This window comes from Ahaetulla prasina, chromosome 1, assembly GCF_028640845.1.
Source record: "Ahaetulla prasina isolate Xishuangbanna chromosome 1, ASM2864084v1, whole genome shotgun sequence".
In the NCBI taxonomy this organism is placed as follows: domain Eukaryota; kingdom Metazoa; phylum Chordata; class Lepidosauria; order Squamata; family Colubridae; genus Ahaetulla; species Ahaetulla prasina.
Genome location: NC_080539.1, coordinates 103,035,468 through 103,056,222, shown reverse-complemented (window position 1 = coordinate 103,056,222; position 20,755 = coordinate 103,035,468). Strand labels below are relative to the sequence as shown.

General features: G+C 38.2%; 1 protein-coding gene across 2 annotated transcripts in view; it reads left to right on the top strand.

Annotated features, from left to right (window-relative positions):
• Positions 1 to 20,755, top strand: part of ARFGEF3 (ARFGEF family member 3) — a 91,519-nt gene that overhangs the window by 55,801 nt on the left and 14,963 nt on the right. For both annotated transcript variants that reach the window (XM_058170891.1, XM_058170881.1), the window contains exons 19-29: positions 1,757 to 2,071; positions 3,728 to 3,861; positions 5,538 to 5,683; positions 7,195 to 7,374; positions 8,548 to 8,695; positions 10,781 to 10,903; positions 12,788 to 12,885; positions 13,468 to 13,612; positions 16,058 to 16,186; positions 18,187 to 18,363; positions 20,342 to 20,456. In XM_058170891.1, coding sequence (XP_058026874.1) covers positions 1,757 to 2,071; positions 3,728 to 3,861; positions 5,538 to 5,683; positions 7,195 to 7,374; positions 8,548 to 8,695; positions 10,781 to 10,903; positions 12,788 to 12,885; positions 13,468 to 13,612; positions 16,058 to 16,186; positions 18,187 to 18,363; positions 20,342 to 20,456 — 1,710 coding nt within the window. The remainder of the gene's footprint in view (positions 1 to 1,756; positions 2,072 to 3,727; positions 3,862 to 5,537; positions 5,684 to 7,194; positions 7,375 to 8,547; positions 8,696 to 10,780; positions 10,904 to 12,787; positions 12,886 to 13,467; positions 13,613 to 16,057; positions 16,187 to 18,186; positions 18,364 to 20,341; positions 20,457 to 20,755) is intronic.

Sequence of the window (20,755 nt, the reverse complement as noted above, 5' to 3'; positions counted from 1 at the left end):
GCTAGCTCTGGAATTGGAGAGGAGGAGGGGTGAATGTGATTTGTGTTTATCAGCTCAGAAGCCTTCAGTATTAATGCTGTATCATTCACTAGCATAAGACCTGGGCATTTTATGGCCCTTCGGTTGACCCTGTCTGACCCATGGCAGTGTCTCCAGTGGGGGGGGGGGGCAGAGGGAATTGGCAGGGGCAGGGCAGCAGCCCTCCACAAAAGTCCCAGTTTCTCATGTGACCCCTTGGGAAAATTAATTCCCCACCCCTGCACTAGCAATTTCTCTCTTTCTCTCCCTCTCTCTCTCTCCCCCCTCTCTTCTTCCTTCCTTCCTGCCTGCCTGCCTGCCTGCCTGCCTGCCTGCCTTCTTTCTCTTTCTTTCTTTCTTTCTTTCTTTCTTTCTTTCTTTCTTTCTCTTTCTTTCTTTCTTTCTTTCTTTCTTTCTTTCTTTCTTTCTTTCTTTCTTTCATTGTGACAATCTAGACAAAAACAATTGACCTCTGAGCTAACTGTACAATGATCCCTTCCTCTTTTATCACAAGATCCTCTCTCAAGTTATCTCTGACCAACCTGTTTTTTTTTTATCGCACCTGTTCCAGAGCTTAATTTTCAAAATCCCATGGGTTATATATCCCCCAAAAGTATTAAGAATTCTTGATCATTCTGCTATATCGCAGCTGAAATATTTGGGTAGGGACTGACAGCAAGAACCAGGAATGTGCATGTTCCCAGATAGGAACGTCCATAGTAGAATCAAAGGAGACAAGGCAGGAGAAGGAGTGGGAAACTGTCTCATCTTTATTTTGCTTCTGTACTTCCCACTTACAAATTTAATATATAGATTGTGGTTTTCCCTTGTTTCTATTACATTCCTCTTATTTGCTTTGTCTTTTAAGAATTCAAAATAAAAACCAATAGGCCTTAACTTTAAAGTTACACTTCAGGATTCATTAACATTGTTTAACCAGTACTAGGCTTCATAATTATTATCTGTCACATATTTTATACAGTACTTGATATTTGTCAAAATTATCCAAAGATTGGTTCTTAGAAAATATTAAGATGTTCCCCGTGCTTATTTGACATTTATCTCTATCTAACTGGGTAGATGGGTAGGTATTTCTATCTTTCTCTCCATGTAAAAGCATTTTTTTAAAATTTACATTTATATCCCGCCCTTTTCCGAAGACTCAGGGCGGCTTACAGTGTGTAAGGCAATAGTCTCATTCTATTTGTATATTTACAAAGTCAACTTATTGCCCCCCCAACAATCTGGGTCCTCATTTTACCTACCTTATAAAGGATGGAAGGCTGAGTCAACCTTGGGCCGGGCTTGAACCTGCAGTAATTGCAGGCTGCTGTGTTCTAATAACAGGCTCCTTACAGCCTGAGCTATCCACGGCCCTCATTTACACAAATGAGCTTAAGTGTAAAAATCCATTAGCCCAGTTAAATTTTATTTAATTCTGTTTATTTAACCATCTGGCTAGAGCTGCTGTGACTAGCAGAGTATTATTAATGAAGATGTACTGATTGTAGCTCAGATTATCATTTTAGTTTGTAATTAGCATACATGCTTCTTGTGTTTACAGATTTACTAATTGCTGTTGAATTGGTCCCTACAGTGGCACCTTGGTTGTTCGTATTCTTGAAATAATTGAGGATGACCTCTAAAGGATAAATGTTTGATATAACCAATGAGCTTTGAGAGAATAAACTAGCAGAAGCATCCATGCTATGGTTCACGTTCCCATTTTTACTTTCAGAGTATGTGAATTCATCAGCACTCTGGAACATGCCCATTTCAGCGATGGCACTTCTCAGCCACCTGTAACTATCACCCAAGCCCAACAGGGGGCAGTGTCACTTCAGGGTGAAGTTCAGGCTACAGACTTTCCCCAGGAACTGATTCTGGAGCAAGAGGCAGCCCTGAGGAACAATCCTGTTATCCAACCAGTATCCATTCTGGATCTCATCAAAGAAAGCAGTAAGGGAAGAGCTTTTGATTTTCGGGGAGGCAGCCTGATGACCGGGAGCAGTGCTGCCAAGGCTATCCTCACCCTCTCTAATCAAGCTGACAGGTATTAGCCACAACATATTGGATGAAGTTTTGGATTTATTCAGTAATGAAATCCAATTTTTTTTACTACCGGTTCTGTGGGCATGGCTTGGTGGGCGTGGTGTAGCTTGGTGGGCGTGGCTTGCGCATGGCAGAGGAAGGATACTGCAAAATCTCCATTCCCACCCCACTCCAGGGAAAGGATACTGCAAAATCTCTATTCCCGCCCCACTGCAGGGAAAAGATACTGCAAAATCTCCATTACCACCACACTCTGGGGCCAGCCAGAGGTGGCATTTGCCGGTTCTCCGAACTGCTCAAAATTTCAGCTACCGGTTCTCCAGAACCTGTCAGAACCTGCTGGATTTCACCCCTGAATTTATTTAATATCCAACAATGGGGGAATTGCTACCATTTTCACAACCTGGGTCAGTTTAATAAACGTCCAGAATTAGGTGTGTCGGTGTGTGTAGCCACTGTTTTTAAGATGTGTATTAGGGAATATTGAAATTTATGCAAGTGTGAGATGGGTAGCCATACAAATATGACAGACAGATGTTAGACAGATGAGAGACAGACAGACAGACAGACAGACAATTCTTAGGTCATTGTTCTTATTCAGTATCTTTCCATTCTAAAATCCCTATGCATGAACATAACAACTACAATATAACTACAAGCAACATGAAAAGCAGAAGAGGCCATAACTTGTAGTCAACTACTCTTCTAATTTAGTGATGAGAAATCTAGATATGCCACCCCACCACATTCCATTTTTGTAGCTCCGAGGGGCCAAAAAAACCTGCTCTGTGAAATTTAGATGCAAACTGCCAAAAATAACAATAGAACGTATCATAAGAAACTCTGAAGAGGAAGAGGAAGTGGTCTATAGTTGCTGTAAAGTTAGATGCATAAAGAAATAAATGGACACTTCATATTGTTTTCTTTAACTTGCATTGCCAGGAATAAATGCTGCAGCCAGTTAAGTTATCCTATGCTTGATTATTGTGATTAAAAGTTGGTTTGCTAGAATCTAATTATGATTAATATTGTCTGATAACATTGTAAAGTATTTTGGAAAAAGAAAGTGACAGGTTCAAACTCTGCCTCCTCCTGGTGTGTAAGAAAAGAAAATAGGGAAAACACACAAGGCTCATTGTGGTTCATTCTCAGCATAATTTAATGTGATGTCCTTCATGATTTTTGTGTGGCCAGTCTTCTCAAGTGTCTTTTCTGAATAATGTCTTTAAACTTTTCTGTATAATGTCCTTAAACACTTTTTCAGAAACTGTATTCTTTTGATATATATTTTTTCTTATACATTTCTATCATAAATCAGGATTTTCATACAGATTCCCCCCCCATATTTGATTGTACTATTTCTGTGTTTAATATACTCTCAATTTCCCCCCTGTGTTTTGTTGGTTATCGAACTGATCAAAGTTGAGTTACTCGACGTCAACAAAATCAAATTAGTCCTTGCCTGTTATATTAGGATTCGCAAATACCTCATTCCTTGTTACTGTTTTGTGTTTCTTACTGTCATATCTGTGTGCTAAACTCTTACCCATAAGGGAGAAAAACTATATGGTAACTCAGGTCTGCTTAGTTGCTTATATGAAAAGCTTTGAGGGAAAGATTTGATAAGGAACGATACCGTCTGCCTCTTTCCATGAAGGCTTTTTGAAGATGCTGTGGACAAACTGAATCTGATGGCTTTGGGAGGTTTCCTGTACCAGCTAAAAAAGGCCTCCCAGTCCCAACTCTTCCAGTCAGTTACAGACACAGTCGATTACTCTTTGGCCATGCCAGGTATGCTTCTGTAATAGGTATCATAAACTTCTTTTTTTAAATTCTAAGTGTGGATGCAAGGCTGTTAACAATACATGTTCAAGAACCTTAATGCTGAAGGATCTGCACAGGTGCTAGTTCTTGTGGGGATTCAGATTAAGAAGCTGGTCTTAACCTTCAAAGTCTTCCTCAGTCTGGAACCCATATTTCTGAAGACTCAGCTGTCTTGGTTATTAAGATCTTTCAAAAGAGGCTGCCCATACTGGTTTTTATAAGACAGGGACTTCTGTATCACCTCCCAAGCTGTGAGATGTTACTTCTTCAAAGCTGAGGTTATCCTCACATTTGATTTTGAAAAGAGGTCAATATCTCTTTAACCTGCCTTGTTAGAACTACTAGTAGAAGATTTTAAATGTTCAACAGATGAGTTGTATTTTCATCCACCATTCATTCTTTCTAAATAAACAATGTATTTCACTGTTAAGATTGGTTTAATCAGTTTTTTAATCTGAGTTTTGAAATTTCCTATAATCACATTGTCTTTTCTCAAAAAAGTTATCTTCACTGACCCAAAGGTGCTTTTTCAAGAGGCAGCTGGACTTTCTTGTTTTTCTTTGAAGATGTTTTGCTTCTTATCCAAAAAGCTTCTTCAACTCTGACTGGATGGTGAGGAATGGAAGCATTTATATTCTTTGCAGATAGCTGGTCATTCGCATTGTTTTAGGGAGTCGTTGATGCCACTTGGAGGTTTGTCTACGTCCTCAGGGTTACCTGAATAGTACAAGTGGATGTGGAGCCCCATCATTTAGTTAGAGCTGAAGAAGCTTCTTGAATGAGTAGCGAAATGTCTTTTAAAAAAATGAAGTCCAGTTGCCTCTTGAAAAAGCACCTTTGGGACAACCATGATCTGGATGACTGAGAATCTCTATAGACATTTATCTTCACTGACTGCAAGAAATGGTGCAGAAAATTTTGTGAGCAGGATTTTTCAGTGGTACCTTCCCCCAACCTTTGCCTTCAGTCTGTAACATCTTAGAATGCCCTAATGAGGCACTGACTTAATTGTCTTTTTTATTTTTTTTTATTTTTTTTTATTAATTGCATTTGTATACCGCCCTTCTCCCGAAGGACTCAGGGCGGTTAACAGCCAATTTAAAAGATACAATAAATATACAATAAAAACAAAACTAAAATTTATATAAATAGTGGCCAAAATTAAAACTAAGTAATATAAAAACTAAAACCCCATTTAAAATTACTTAATCAGACTAGCCCAGCTCGACGGAATAAAAGAGTCTTCAGTTCACGGTGGAAAGTCCTAAGTCTTGTCTTTTTGCTACCTGAAAATATTTTTTTAATTCTCTCAGGCATTTTAATCAGCCTGCTGATTTTAAACATATATGGTGCTTAGTAACTTTTTAATTCTTTTGCCCACTGCTTTTATTTTTTTAGTGTTTTATACTTTAATTACTTGATTACTGTGCTTTATTGTACATTTTAGTAGTTTTTAGAATTGCATGATTTGTATTTTATTGTGCTATAAGTCACACTGGGGCAAACCTGGTTTTGAAGGGTTATTTTCAAGATGTAAATATAATGAATAGCAGGGAACAATGAAGAAGTTGGATGTGTACGTATATATTGCATTATTTTAATATTTAATTCATGTTACAAGATAATTCTACTCATTCTTGTAGGAGAAATAAAATCCACTCAAGAAAGAAGAAGTGCCCTTCACTTGTTCCGTCTAGGAGGAGCCATGCTCCGAATTGTGAGGAGCAGAAAACGGCCTTTGCTCCATCTTATGCGCTGTTGGCACCTAGTGGCTCCTCACTTAGTGGAAGTGAGTGAAATTGGGGGTGGGAAGAGGAAAAAAATGTAGAGAGTTTATACTATTTTCTCACTGCAATTATTTTTATTTTATTTCATTTAGACGAATTAAAAACTGCATTATTTCAGAGAGTCTAAGGCAAGTGTGTCCAACCTTGGCAACTTTAACATTTGTGGACTTCAGCTTCCAGCATTCTCATGCTGGAAGCTGAAGTCCACAAGTCTTCAAGTTACCAAGGTTGGACAACCCTATTCTAGGAAGTATATTAAATCAAAATACAATATTGTACCAGGAACAATGTTCTTACATAAAAAAAATAAGAACCATTAATGGAGCAATTTTTTTCTCAACCTGTTTTATTACCAGAGGCCTTCTGGAATAACCCTATTTTATCTATTCTCTGTAAGGCCATAAGAGTGGGGCCATCTTGCCTTCACATTTAAGTTGTTCCAAAGGAAGGAAAGAAGCAGCCACTAAGAATATCTGAGTCCAAATTCTCTTCCATTTGGCTTCCAGATAGGAGGGAATTACCAAATGCTCTCCATTCACCTGGATGAGGTGGATGTCTAAGATAACCACCTCCCAAAAGATACAGGGCTTTCTAGGTAATAATCAGCATCCTAAATTGCACTTGGAAACCAACCAGCATCCAATACAACACCTATTACAGCAGCATAATGTGGCAATATTGTGATTGTACTGTAAGCATATAAGCAATCATACTTTGTATTAGTTGAAGTTTCTAAATGACCTAGTCCCATGCAGAGCAAATTCCAGTAGTCCAGATGTAGATTGGGGTAACCATCTCTAGTTAAGATGCCTAAAAAAAGCTGTGAAAGTAAATGAAATTATGTTAAAAAAAAGATAATGCTCTAGGACAGGAGTATGGAACTATGGTCTCTTTATGACCTGTGGACTTTAACTCCCAGAATTCCCCAGCTAGCCGTAAAAGAGCCATAGTTCCTGCTCTAATCTAGGGGATATTCCTCTAACTTGGTGCCTTCCAGATATATTGGCCTATAGTTTCTGCAGCCACAAAATGGAAGAGGATGCATTTGTTAGTACAAATGATGAATGAGGATGTTAGAATTTGGAAGACAACAATTCCTGAGGAAACCATGTGAGGTGGCCTGTACTGTTGTCATTTTCCATATTCTTATATGATTGGCTTTTTTGGTGTTTAATGAATCTATTTTACTTACCTATTTTTCTATATAGTTATCAGTTCAGCTATAGTATCCCATATATTTGGTGCATCTTACAGTTATATTTTTCTAAACATAAATACTTTTGTCCTCAAGTTGAATTTGATATACAGCAGGCAAATTATATGTGGGGAATAAATGAAGCCAAAACAAAAATACAGTAACCAAATAATTAAATGCTTTGGTTTATAGGTATGGCAACCTTCCTTAAGCTTAGATTCCTATCAGAAGATCTATGTTTTCCTCAGTTTTCTTGATCAAAATATGTTATTATTAACAAAAATATTATATATTTTGCTTCTAATTCTCTCGCTGCAGGCTGCCTGCCATAAAGAAACACACGTTTCTCGGAAGGCTGTTTCTTTTATCCATGACATCCTAACAGAGGTTCTGACAGTCTGGAACGAGCCGCCTCATTTTCACTTCAACGAGGCACTTTTCCGTCCCTTTGAGCGCATCATGCAGCTTGAACTTTGTGATGAGGACATTCAGGACCAGGCAAGCTAGATTTTGGTTAAGTAAGGAGGATCTGACCTCAGGTTTTTAAGTTTTGATTTTTTAAAAAAAATATTATACACCTAGCGGATGCAGTTTTGCATTTCTTTATAGAGGTAGTCATGGACTGTTTGAAGTTTCCACAGATCTCTCCAAAACTACTTACCACCCGCTTTTGAAATTATGATGGCCTCACACAAGCTGTGTGGTCACATGATCGCATTTTTGGCTCTTGGCAGCTGGCTCACCTTTATGTCCATTTGCAGTGTCATGCAGTCACAATTTGTAACAGTTTTGCCATTTTTCAGCGTTTACTTCCAGTTCCCAACAAAATGATTGGAGAAAATGATTTCTTTAACAACTACAGAGATTTATTTTTAACAGGATCAGCATTATGTGTAACACATTACTGTGAATAGCTAAAACAGAAACATTGATCAGTTGTATCAGGATAGAGATGTCCCACACAAAATTTTGTTTTGTTTTGCTAATTTATTTTATTTTATTTTATTATGTTATTATTTATTAAACTTGTATTCCACCCATCACAGGACAGATTATTTTTAGTGCTATATTAGAAACATATAGCTGATAAAGAATTTGATAGTAGTAATCCACATCCTGGTTTCTTTGATGTATACATATGAGAACCATGAAGGTGTAGTTCCATGTTTAGAACATTCCAGAATTTAGGGCTTTTGTTTTTCAGGCGTTCCTCAACTCAATTCTGATGTTCATATTTCTCAAATTTCCCATGTTGTCCTCTACACTACTGTAGTGGAGGAATTCATGTAGTAAATAGCCTAACACAAATTTCATTATATGTCCAGAAATTCACTGAAGTTAGCAGACTTTGCAAGTCTGAACTATATATTGTCTTTATTAACAATTACCTCATACATGGGTCGTTTGCAGTTATGACAGCAATGAAAAACTAACTTTGATCTATCCTCACATTTATAACCTTCACCAATTTGTAAAGCAAAGTTGAAACAAGGTCACAAGCCCAGTTACTCATAAGCCTAGTTGCCAGTCCCAATGAGAGACCTCTCTCTGTCATTCATTTCCTTGATCCCAGTGAGTGTGTTCTGAGCCTAGCATAGTCTAGATCCAGTTTATCATTTTCTTTATGTTGGTTGTTTTCTTTGTAATGCTTTGATGCTTCAATTATACCAGGTGGTCACATCTATAGGAGAACTGGTGGAGGTGTGCTCAACTCGAATTCAATCAGGCTGGAGACCGTTGTTCAGTGCTTTAGAAACTGTGCGCAGCAGCAGCAGCAAGTCAGAAGTTAAAGAGTATCTTGTTGGAGAGTATTTGATGGGTGAGGTTCTCTAATTCTCTCTTCCCCCTCCCCCCTGCATTATGAATTAATTTCTGAAATCCAATGTGTAACAAAATACTAACTAACCTGGTAAATTAAAGCTAATACAAAATATGTTGCAAAATATTAAAATAATCAAATATAGTTGTATTTCTATTTGATAAATAAACCTTGATTTTTTTATTGCTTCAGTTTTTAGCAGTATTTCAGGAAAAATCTAATGATTTACTGTAACATAGCACTGATTTTTAAGAAATCTCTGTCTATTACCTTTGTGCTTGATTTTCGAAGCTACACATAAAGCCATCCGAACAATCCATATGATAATTGTATTTTTAAAGTTAGCAAACCATTTCCACGCAATACTGTTTTTAGTCCCACATACCTCACAATTTCAGCAAGAAAATAATCTATGTTTATCTTTGTTCCTGCTGACCTCAAGGACTTAGGTATATACAGGGAATGCCATGCCTACTGTTCACTGTAGCTAATCAGCAGGAGCATGCACATCATCAGATTAGTGCATTCTCTCACTATTAGGGCTGCACACCCACAAGACTTTCCATCCAGACTGAACCTTGGGGAGAATAACTTTTTAAAGAATGAGGCTAAGCTTTCAGCACATCCAGGCTAAAATAACCTATTAGTTGATCACTTATTCTTTTTAAAAGTTTGGGTGTGTTGATGCTGGTGTGGTATTAAATTTCTTGTTTTCTTTTGCCCGACTACATTGCTGTTCCAGGAAGAATTAACTCCCTTTTTATATCCCTTTAATCCCTTAATTCGGGTTAGAGTCAGAGTGGCTGCATGGTGCTGAGCATTTATTGGCGCTTCCTAACACCACACGGAGTTCGCAGCAGGTATTTTTTGCTTTGTGCTCTAGAGAGAAACATCTGCTGCTCTTAGGATTGAACTCTCAACCTTCCAAGTGGGAGGCAAGGGTCTTTACCACTAGGCCACCACACTGCTCAAATATTACAGAAAGCCAAAACTAAAACTAAAACACCAAACTACAACCAACAACCTTTGCAGACTGAATTGATGTTAAATTTGCTGACCCTAACAACCATTTTTCCTCTGAAAGTATTCATCCCCCCAGGCATTTAATAATTAACAGTTATCCAATTGATAGTCAAAGTTCCAGTCAGATGCTTGACTGAGGCAGGATGGACATTCTTCTAATTCCTTTTCCTACCATACTAAACAGTTCAATCAGTAGGGATCCATGATTATTTTGTGATTACATAATTAATTATGCAGTTGCATAATCAGATGAAGAAGTGTAGTACTTTTATTTAACTGTTTTATAGCCGATCTTCCTATGGTAGGGCTTTATCAGCTTTATCAGAGGAACATGAGGCAGTAACATGAAGATAACAAAAACTCATGCTTTCTAATGCTAATGATTATTTACTTGGATTTTTTTCCAGTCCAGATATATTATTCTTCTACATGAATGAATGTTCTTATAGGAAACTGCTTCATGCTGAATTAGACCATTAGCGTCCCCTTTATCACCGGTTATTAGCAGAGATTCTACAAGGCTAGACTTGGAATTTTTTTCATATAAAGGCTCAAGGATTAAATCTATGGCCTTCTAATACCACCTTAAATATTAGTGTTGCAATCAGAATTCAAAGTTTCTGTTTTGTTCAGCATAGCCAAATGCATGTTTGTTGAATGTTTCTTGGTTTAACTTGACATTGGAAACATCACCTTGTGCTGGAGTTATAAGTACACCTATCTCAGTAGTGGGTTTCAATTTAATTTGCTATTGTTTACTCGTGTGTGTGTGAGTGCGTGCGCAAATTTCTGTGCATGCGCAGAAGCGTCCGGATGGGTGGACAGAGCCTCCTGCCACCACCACTACCGGTTCACCCAATCCGGGGCGAACCAGTAGCAACCCACCACTGACCTATCTTTGCATAAACCTGCTTGGGACTTAACTTTGAGATATAATTTTAAAATGCAGAGAATATACTTCAAAATAAGACCACAACAAATCACATTATGTGCTTTGAAGCCATTTGGCTTTTAGAAAACAAAACATTTTGTAATCATCTAAATATTTTCTTTGTCTCTTAGGAAAATGCCAGGCTCCAGTGTTTGATGTCTTCGAAGCTTTTCTAAATACCGACAATATCCAAGTTTTTGCAAATGCAGCCACCAGTTACATCATATGTCTTATGAAGTTTGTCAAAGGATTGGGTAAAACTTTTTTTTTTTAGGAAAAAAATTGGCAAATTTTATGTCCTATGAGGATTCATGTTTGTTGAAACAGATGGCAAGCAGTGTGTACTGGAGAATAGCCAACACCAAGAACTATTTCTGAATGCAGTAAAACAACAACAATTTGTGATTTTTCTTTTAATGAATGCGGGAATACCAGCTCTATGATTTATGGAAGTGGACCCATATGGAACATTTATGATGTTCTGTGGCCATTCATTCCTACCCGCATAATTTTCCAAGAATGCTGGAGAACATTTTCATTGTATTTTAGATAGCTCTTTTGCTGTTTTCTGGAGACTACAATTTCCCATATTATGCCTTCAATTAGCATTCATTAACAACTATAGGAGAGTTTTATGCAGCTTTCCTAGTGCTCTAAATTCAGAATTGACCAGACTCTAAAACCTAGGAGTGCAGACAATTGGTACACGTGCTGAAGATTAACAAGACAGGATATTTTTTTTAGTTTTAACAGTTTTAGTTTATAATACAAAATACAAAAGTACAAAAGCAAATAGTACGGAGGAAAAGGGGAAGAGAGAACTGTAGAAAAGAAGAGAAAAAAGAAAAAAAGGCATAGATTTTCAACTTCCTCTGGTACAGTAAAATAAGGCATTAACATCAAACTTCAACTTTTTACTTTTGCATGATAGTATAAACAGCCACTTCTATAACAACAAATCTATATAATCAATGAAACCCAAAATCAAAGTTTCTTCCACCTCAAGCACAAAGTCCAGAAGTGGTTTCCAAATAGAAACAAAAGTACTTATATTCTTTTCTGTGATCAAAATAGTCAGTTTAGTCATCTCTGCTAACTCCATCAACCTTTGCAGCCATTTGTCCATTGTAGGAATCAAAATATCCTTCCACTTTTGTGCATAGGGTATTCTTGCTGCCATCAACATATTAATAGGGGTGTCAAACTCACATCGTCACGTGACATATCAGAACTATCTTCCCCTTCACTAAACCAGGCGTAGGTAGCGCGTGACACATCCAGCCCGTGGGCCAGGAGTTTGACAGCCCTGATATATGACATCAAAGTTCCAATTTTTCCCCAAATCTTTTTCAAAGTCAGCATTTTATTACAGAAATAAAAATGTAATAGAAGGGCACACTCTGGCTTCTCATGATTGGCTACAATCAAAATGAATAGGGCCGTAATAGCTCAGGCTGTAAGGAGCCTGTTATTAGAACACAGCAGCCTGCAATTACTGCAGGTTCAAGCCCGGCCCAAGGTTGACTCAGCCTTCCATCCTTTATAAGGTAGGTAAAATGAGGACCCAGATTGTTGGGGGGGGCAATAAGTTGACTTTGTAAATATACAAATAGAATGAGACTATTGCCTTATACACTGTAAGCCGCCCTGAGTCTTCGGAGAAGGGCGGGATATAAATGTAAATTAAAAAAAAAATTATGTTCCTGCATATAACAATAACAGGCAGGAGATCTCAACTCCTCCCTGGTCCATTTTGTCTCCTAGCTCTTCTGTGCCTTGCTGTGAGATGGGTGGCAAATGAACAAACAAACAAAAATCCTTCTTAGTAGTGGAACTGAAGCACAGGAAAACAATCCTTGGAGTAAGGACATAGTGTAGTATGTTTACTACCAGCAAACCCTGAGGAAAAGCTAAAGATACATGGGCCTTCCAGCATTATATTTGATCCCTGAACCAAACCAATAATTTTTGTGTATACTCCCAAGCACTTTCTGCCTCCCCCGATCTCTTAATCTTTTGAAATCCTGTTTTATTTCTGTGCCTGAGTTAAACCTTTCTGGATTTGATTGACACACAGTCTATAACAGCAATAGTCTTTTAATCTATCATGTCTCACTTTTTCCTTTCTCTCCTCACAGGGGAAGCAGATTGCAAAGATATTGGTGACTGTACATCAGGATACCCATCTACAGATTTGTGCCTTCCTGCACTTGATTATCTCAGGAAGTGTTCCCAGGTGGGCAGAATGAAGCCGCACAGATTCAGCTGTCATTCCATCAAGGCACTTAAATTAGTTCCTAATCAGAGGCTCTTACACACAGTGAGCCTTTGATGGCTTAGTGGAGAGGGCTACATATTTCAAATCTCAAGTGATACATGCTCGACTGAAATAGCGTCGGGATTTCTGGCTTCCTCTATTGTTTTTATTATAATACCACATTGTTCACTCCTAGGTGTGTGAAGTAGAAAAGGAGTTTTAACAATTAAATTCTGCTTGTCACAATTACTGTTAAATTTCCAAGTAATCAGTATTAACCATTGATAGCACATGGTCAGAAAAGGGCCAATGAAATTAAAATCACAATGAAGTTGGAAGAATACTGTTTCAAAGTTATGTGATGGTCCATATTCTCCATTCTCATATTTAGCATCGTTTTTTTTCTCTGCCACCTAATCATTGCTGCAATTCGTTCTGACCAGCTAGTCTATCAAAAAGTAAAAAATATTTTAGCAGTGTTTTTTTTTTAATATATAGCTTAATGTCATGATATGCCAATGGAAATCCCAAATCAATTACAACATGTCCGTCCCTTTTTAGCTACTTGCCAAAATCTACAAAATGCCCTTGAAGCCTATTTTTCTCAGTGGGAAATTTGCTAACTTACCCCAAAGGATCCAGGAACGATCCGCGAGCAGCGAGGAGGGCATTGAATGTGTCCTTTCTGAGTTTGACGATGGCACAGGTAAGCAAATATGGCTTATCTAATGAAAAATGAACTTCAATATCACATATTAAAAATATGGTTCCTTAGCTATGCCATATGAAGTTCAACAGATAGTTTAAAATTGATTCATTAAAAATATATATATAGCACCCAAGGATTCAAATCAGAATTTCACATCATTTCCATTTGTCATGGAGATAATTTGCTAGAAGGGAAAAGCTGCAACCATAAAAGTTCTAAAAGTTTTTTTTTTAAAGAAAAGAGATGTTGACTTAAATTTCTCTTTGATATTAATTGCCCAGAGAACTTTTTTTGGGAAACCTAAAATGTTAACACAGAGCTAAGAGGTCAGTGTCATCTTCTGCACTTGGTTATTATTAGGTATGATAAGTGCTTTAGAAGATTTCCTGTAGCCATGAGGAATGAAATATATGTCGTTTGGGGTTCTGTCTAATTATAATTCCCCTCGTTCAATCTGAAACAGATTAGGCATGTACACTGTACAAAGCAAATCTGCTTGCATAAATTTCTTCCCTGTTATATTACATCCTTTAATGTGCAAATGCAAGCTGGAGCCTAGCCATTGTCGGAAAAGAAAACATCTCCAAATCTGATTTCTACTCGGTTCGAAATCCAATCTCTGGTCTGTTCCAGATAGGGAAATGCAATTCAGCTACTATAAAGGGCCAGATCTGCTGTAAAACCTGCAGTTGCTATAACCTCTGGTTTAGAGAATGTCCTCTAAAATATTGTCTAAGGATTTTCCATTGGAAACTCATCTGTTTGATTATTTGCCAAATTCTCAGTTTCTCTCCATTCCTCATTTCTGCATGAATATAACAATATGATCTACGTCTGAGAACAAACAGATCGCTGATTTAAAGAGAACAGCATTATTTCTGCAAGCATCATTATTTCACAAGATGCTATTTTGGAATGTATGTACAATGTACATCACAATATAATGCCTTCATTCAGCAGAGAGCTACATATATCTTTCTGGCTCTGTCCTCAGCTGGAGCCATTTCTAGTCAATATTGTAGATTTGCTTTTTGTATATACCTGTTGTGGCCCGCCAGCAGCCAGCAGAGCTGGCAGCGGATTTGGATAGTGAGGAGGTTGGGGAGAAATGTAGGGAAGGCTCGGACGATGGCTCTGAGTCAGAGGCAGAGAGGGGGCCAAGGCCATCTGGTAGTTCTTTGCTGCCTCCGGAGTCTCTAGAGTCTGACATCAGCGAGGCAGAAGAACGGTGTGAGCCTATTCCCAGTGCGCGCATGCACAGAGCTGCCAGGAGACAAGAACAATTAAGGAAACAGGGTCAATTTGGGAATGAGATAATTGGCCCCTCCCATAAGACATAAAAGAGAAGTGAACCGGAGGTGAGCTTTTGCAGGAAGCAATTAGTTCATCTGGTTGGTGAAAGCTCTGGAAAAGCTCTGTTTGACTCTGTGCTAAATTTGGCCTTGCCTTGCATTTAGCAATTAGTTCTCTGGTAGCATTCCAAGTGAGATAAGGTGAGTGTTTGTAAACATTCCTCTGAAAGACTGTTTATCAAGCCTTGTGGACTGTAAATGAAAGTAATTTATAGCCATATGAATTAAAGAGATTTGCCGGGGCTAAGTTTGTGCTGTTTACTTTCTAAGGAAGTCTAGGTCAGAACAAAACCCTATTTTACAAGGGATCTGGATTTTTATTCTATTTTTTAAAAAATATCTATTCTAGCTCACATTTCTGCTTATATCAATAATCAAAGTGGCTTGCTCTCGTCCCCCTTTTCTTAACAGTCTTCTATTTTCCTATCATTTGCATCATCTAGTTTTTTTCCCCTCACTGAAAATAAATACGTTAACAAAAGAAAGACAGTATGAAAAAACAGCAGAGTGGTGCTAATTACTTTCTGAATGGAAGTAAGCTAAGTGGATATCAGAGGTACACGTGGGCTGTGTGTAGTTTTTCAAGCTGGTCAAACAATTTATTCTTTTCTTTTTTACAAAATGGATAATCCTACTTTGGAGGAAGATTCGAACCAGGTTGTGTTCCTCATTGATTATGAATTTCTAGTTTTTAAAAGGCTTCCCCTTTGAATATGCTGTTATATCAGAGTAGAAGAAAATATGGACACGTACATTGATTGTGGTGTATTGCATGAAAAGAGTGAATCATTTGGCAGTCAAATTTGTGCAAAAGGATAAGAGAAGAACAATTCAGATAGCAGATGCTCACATGGAGAATTTCTTTTCTGACAAGCCTGGCATTTGGCATTTAATTAGCCTTTGCTGGAAGCCAGGAAGACAGAATTCAGCAAATGCAGACTGTAATAAAATTAATTGAGCCTCTTACATGCAGGCTGTAATAAAATAAAAACAGACATAAATTGGAATAAAAAAGTATGAATCTGGGGAAAACACAGAAAGTTTATCATATATTATCCATATTCTTTTACGTAAGATTTTGTTTCCTTAGGCCTTATTAATGTCTGGATCCTTCTGCTAGAAGAGCTAACCACTGCCATATCTAATTGTCCTCGGCAACACCAGCCTCCTACTCTGGATCTGCTCTTCGAACTACTAAGAGATGTTACCAAAACACCAGGTAATTAACCGAGTTTTAATGCAAAAAAAATTAAAACACATCTAACTTCCACCACAGGGGTCGAAATCTGCAAGTCATGGCATCTCAAAGGAAACCTTGCCTCCAAAGCAGTGGGGCTTATATTATGACAACACACCTCCATTTTGTAGATTTTGACATATGTACTGGTACATCCCACCACTGCCTCTGATTTCCACATCTGCATCCAGAGAGGGCTTGATGCCAATTACTGTATCTCAGACCAATCTACTTCAAAGGCTTTTTGTGGAAAATAAAATTGCAGAACATTTTCTGAGAGCATGCTGTGTAAATTAAGTCTAACTGCTGTGATACAAACAAAATGGAGGATCAGAAATTGAGAAGAAAAGCACGCCCAAGAGCACCATTGTCTTGCAGTTTTCATTTGTACTCCATGTTTTATAGTATTATTAAAACTGATTCATGCTGGTATATTTATATTTTGCATGATAGCTGGTAATTTAAATAGGAATATATTGATCAAATGCTACTGTACTTCTTTGGACCCCAAATTAAAACATTTAAAGTTGACGGAACAGGTTTAAAATAGAGATAGGGAGTCACCTTGAAATGTCTATGAATACACTGCAAAAGTCAGTGGCAAACAAGTAATGCCAATGTGTGTGTGTGTGTGTGTTTGTGTGTGTGTGTGTGTGTTTTGTCAATTGGCTTAGCTCCTTATTAAATTAAAAATGAACAAACCTTTTAAAATGGGGGAAAACAACTCCAAAATTTTGACACTCTCCCCCCAAAGTTATCATTTTCTCACAGCTTGCTCTCTTTCCTAGTCAGCATAGGTTATTTAATTATAAGCAAGAGAAAGGTTAAAAATGCTGAGCTTGTTAGCTGGAAAGTTGACAGTCCAGGTTTGAGACCTAAGCGCTGTGCGACAGGGTGAACTCCCGTTATTTGCCACAGCTCCTGCCCACCTAGTAGTTCAAAATGTGAGTAGTTTGAAATACCTACACAAATGTGAGTAGATAAATAGGTACCACTTAGGTGGGAAGGTAACAGTGTTCCATGTGCCTTTGGAGTATAGTCATGCTGGCCAAATGACCATGGAAATGTTTTCAAACAACGCTATCTCCCTCAAATAAGAAACGGAGATGAGCACCGCCCCCTAGAGTCGGACATGACTGGCCAGGAGAAATCTTTAATTATAGGCAACTGGGATATAAATTCATAAAGGAGGTACAGATTCATAAATAAAGCTATTTAAAGTCATATTACAAGTCTATTGTCAGTAAAATACTATTTCCAGACTGTATTTCTTTAACGTGACTATACTCAGGATCAGAAAAAATACATGTTTATCTCAGAGAAATCATATATAAGTTGGTTGTCACACTAAACTTAGAAACATATGTGAATTTTATTTATTCACTGTTTTAAAACATTCATAAAGCATTTCATTCCAGAAGTTCTAGATCACGGGTGTCAAACTTGCGGCACCACATTGCCATCACATGACGTATCACGACAGTTTTCCCCTTCGCGAAGCTGGGGTGGGCGTGGCTCGGGTGGGTGTGGCCTGAGCATGATACATCCAACCCACAGGCCGCCAATTTAACACCCCTGCTTTAGATGTTTTACAAAATTATGTCTGTATCTTATGTCTTCCTGGTACAAAACAGAAAGGCAAAGATGATGGCTAGATGATGGCTTGCTCAGCTAAGAATAGTTCCATCATCTCTTTCCTGTCCATTTTTATTTCCTGATCCTCAATAGGCAAACTGTAGTTCTTGAGATGTTGTGTAGTTTAACTTAGCATACCTCCCATGGTCCATCTTAGCTGAGACTGCTAGGATTTAGAGTTCAACAATAGCTGGAAGTCCATAGTTCCTCTCTAGCATAGTCTATCGAAAATTCCTCTTCTTCCTTGCTTTCTTGAGATATAGCACCCAGAGTAAGGTCATGAATTAACCTAAGCATATATTTGAAGGGGGAGGAGATTCTTTATCCTGCTGTTTTTCATCTTTTAGGCCCAGGATTTGGTATTTATGCGGTTGTACACCTCCTTCTCCCTACAATGTCTCTTTGGCTTCATCGCAGCCATGGCGATCATTCTTACTGGGATGGGGCATCCGCTAATTTCAAACATGCCATTGGCCTTTCCTGCGAATTAGTGGTGGAGCACATTCAAAGTTTCATTCATTCAGGTAAGTAAAGCACATCTCACTTGTTAACCTTGTGGCAAATAAACATGAGCATTGTGGACTCATGCAACCTAATTAAAAGCATGTAGATTAATCACTGAAATGAGAAAGAGGCCATATTAACGTAAAACTGGTTTACTTTCTTTATATAGTTTTATATTTATTGCTGATTTCTATTTCAGCAGATGAGGAGAAAATGGAATAATTCAGGCCAAATGTTTTCGGTTTGTATTGACATTCCCAAAAAATGGAAATTGAAAATTATTTATTCAGAGATTTCAAAAAATAATTGAATCCTACTTATTTATACATACATTTTATATAGTGGTTCACTGTACACTCTGGTCTACTGATAATAATAAAAACAAGACCAGTCCAAAACAGTTAAAACAATTATAATAAATCAATCAATATATTGTATACCAGGGGTACCAAATAACTCTCCTTCAGTGACCTCTTCTAACTACCTGGTCCTAGTGCTTGAGAGAAAATGCAGATCTTTAATGTCTTACACAACACCAAAAGGGCCAGAACCATCTGGATCTCCAGGACAGGCACCATGATGGCAGAGAAGGCACATCTCCTGGGTCCTGCAAGATAACGCTATTTAATAGAAAGAAGGACACCTAGCACGGGTGTCAAACTCGCCACATCACATTGCCGTCACGGGATGTTTCATGACATTTTTCCCCTTTGCGGAGCTAGGGTGGGCGTGGCCTGCGTATGATGCATCCAGCCTGTGGGCCACCAGTTTGACACCCCATGTCCACTTTATTGAATCTGGTGGGGAAAGCAGAAAATACGAAAGAATGATGACCCCAAAGTATCAAAACTGTACACAGTCTCAATGTGATACCATCAGTAGCATTGCCCCAAAGGTGCTTTTTCAAGAGGCAGCTGGACTTTTCTGGTTTTACTTCGAAGACCTTTCACTCCTTATCCGAGAAGCTTCTTCAGCTCTGACCCAAAAAAAAGCACCTTTGGGACAACCATGACCTGGATCACTGAGAAGCTCCATAGACATTCTACTGCATAGTAGAACATAGATTCCAGGCATGCAATCGTCCCTAGATGCTTCTAGTTAGAATACTGTTGTTGTTGTTTTTTATCAAGTTAAACAAAACCTTCTGACCAAAATAGCAAATTGTGCTCAAAAACAAAATTTCTGATGGTTCACGAATTGTTCTTGTATATCATAATTTGGTTACCTATAAATCAGTACCAAAGCTCTAATACATATGGCAGTAACTAGTCAAACTTGGTTAATCTCAAAAACCTAAGTACTTGAATTATAGCAACAGGGATAGGAAACGTGAAGTGTTTTTTTTTAATTTATGTATTTATTTGTATCTTATCTTTTTTATTTTTACAAATGCAGCAACTCAAGGCAGTGAACATACCCAATACTGCTTCCTCCTCCTATTTTCCCTACGACAACAGCCCTTTGAGGTGGGTTGGGGTGAGAGAGAGAGAGCGACTGGCCCAAGGTCACCCAGCTGGCTTTCATGGCTAAGGCAGGATTTGAACTCATGGTCACTTGCTTTCTAGCCTGGTGCCTTAACCACTAGACCAGGGGTCAGCAACCTTAAACACTCAAAGAGCCACAAAGGTCCTAACAGGAAGCCCCCCGTTCAATTCTGAGGGCTGATCGGAGGTCCGGTTCCCCCACCATAGAGTGTCCTCCTAGTATGGCCTTCCTTTTCCTCTACCTGTCCTAACCAAAAGCCCTATCAATTGTGGAGCTGACCGGCAACAGGGAGCTGCAGCAGAGGGATGAAAGAGCCACACAGGCTCCAGAGCCGCAGGTTGCCGATCCCTGCACTAGACCAAACTGGCTATAATTACCAAGCTCTAGTAAATGATTAGGATGAAACGGAGCAGTTCCATACCTATTTTCAAAAAAATGATATGGCTGTTCCCTAAGCTCAACAAAAAGTACATGAAGGCTTTTTTTTTAGTAATACTTTTCTTTCTCTTTTAGATGTTGGCTATGAAAATATGATCAACACGATGCTCAAAGATCTTTTCAAGTTACTTGTAGCTTGTGTAGCAGAAACCACAGAGACCATCTCTAGAGTCGGGTGCTCTTGTATCAGGTAGTACAGATTTTCGTTCCATAATTGTTCAACCGAGAGTGAAGTAAGCAAATATTTGTATTCTTCGAGTACCTAAAAATCCTGTTTGTTTCCTATCCAAACAGATCATTAACACAAAATGAAAGGTCAAGAAAGAATGGAAGTTATACTGCTCTTTTTATTGTTGTTATTTGCTTTCATTTTGTGATATGTTTTCCCTACATAACTTCCTGATTGTACACGGTAAATTTATCGCTGGCTAAATGTGTATTATTTCTGTGAACCTCTCCTGGGTGACATAGACATGAAAATCAAATGCA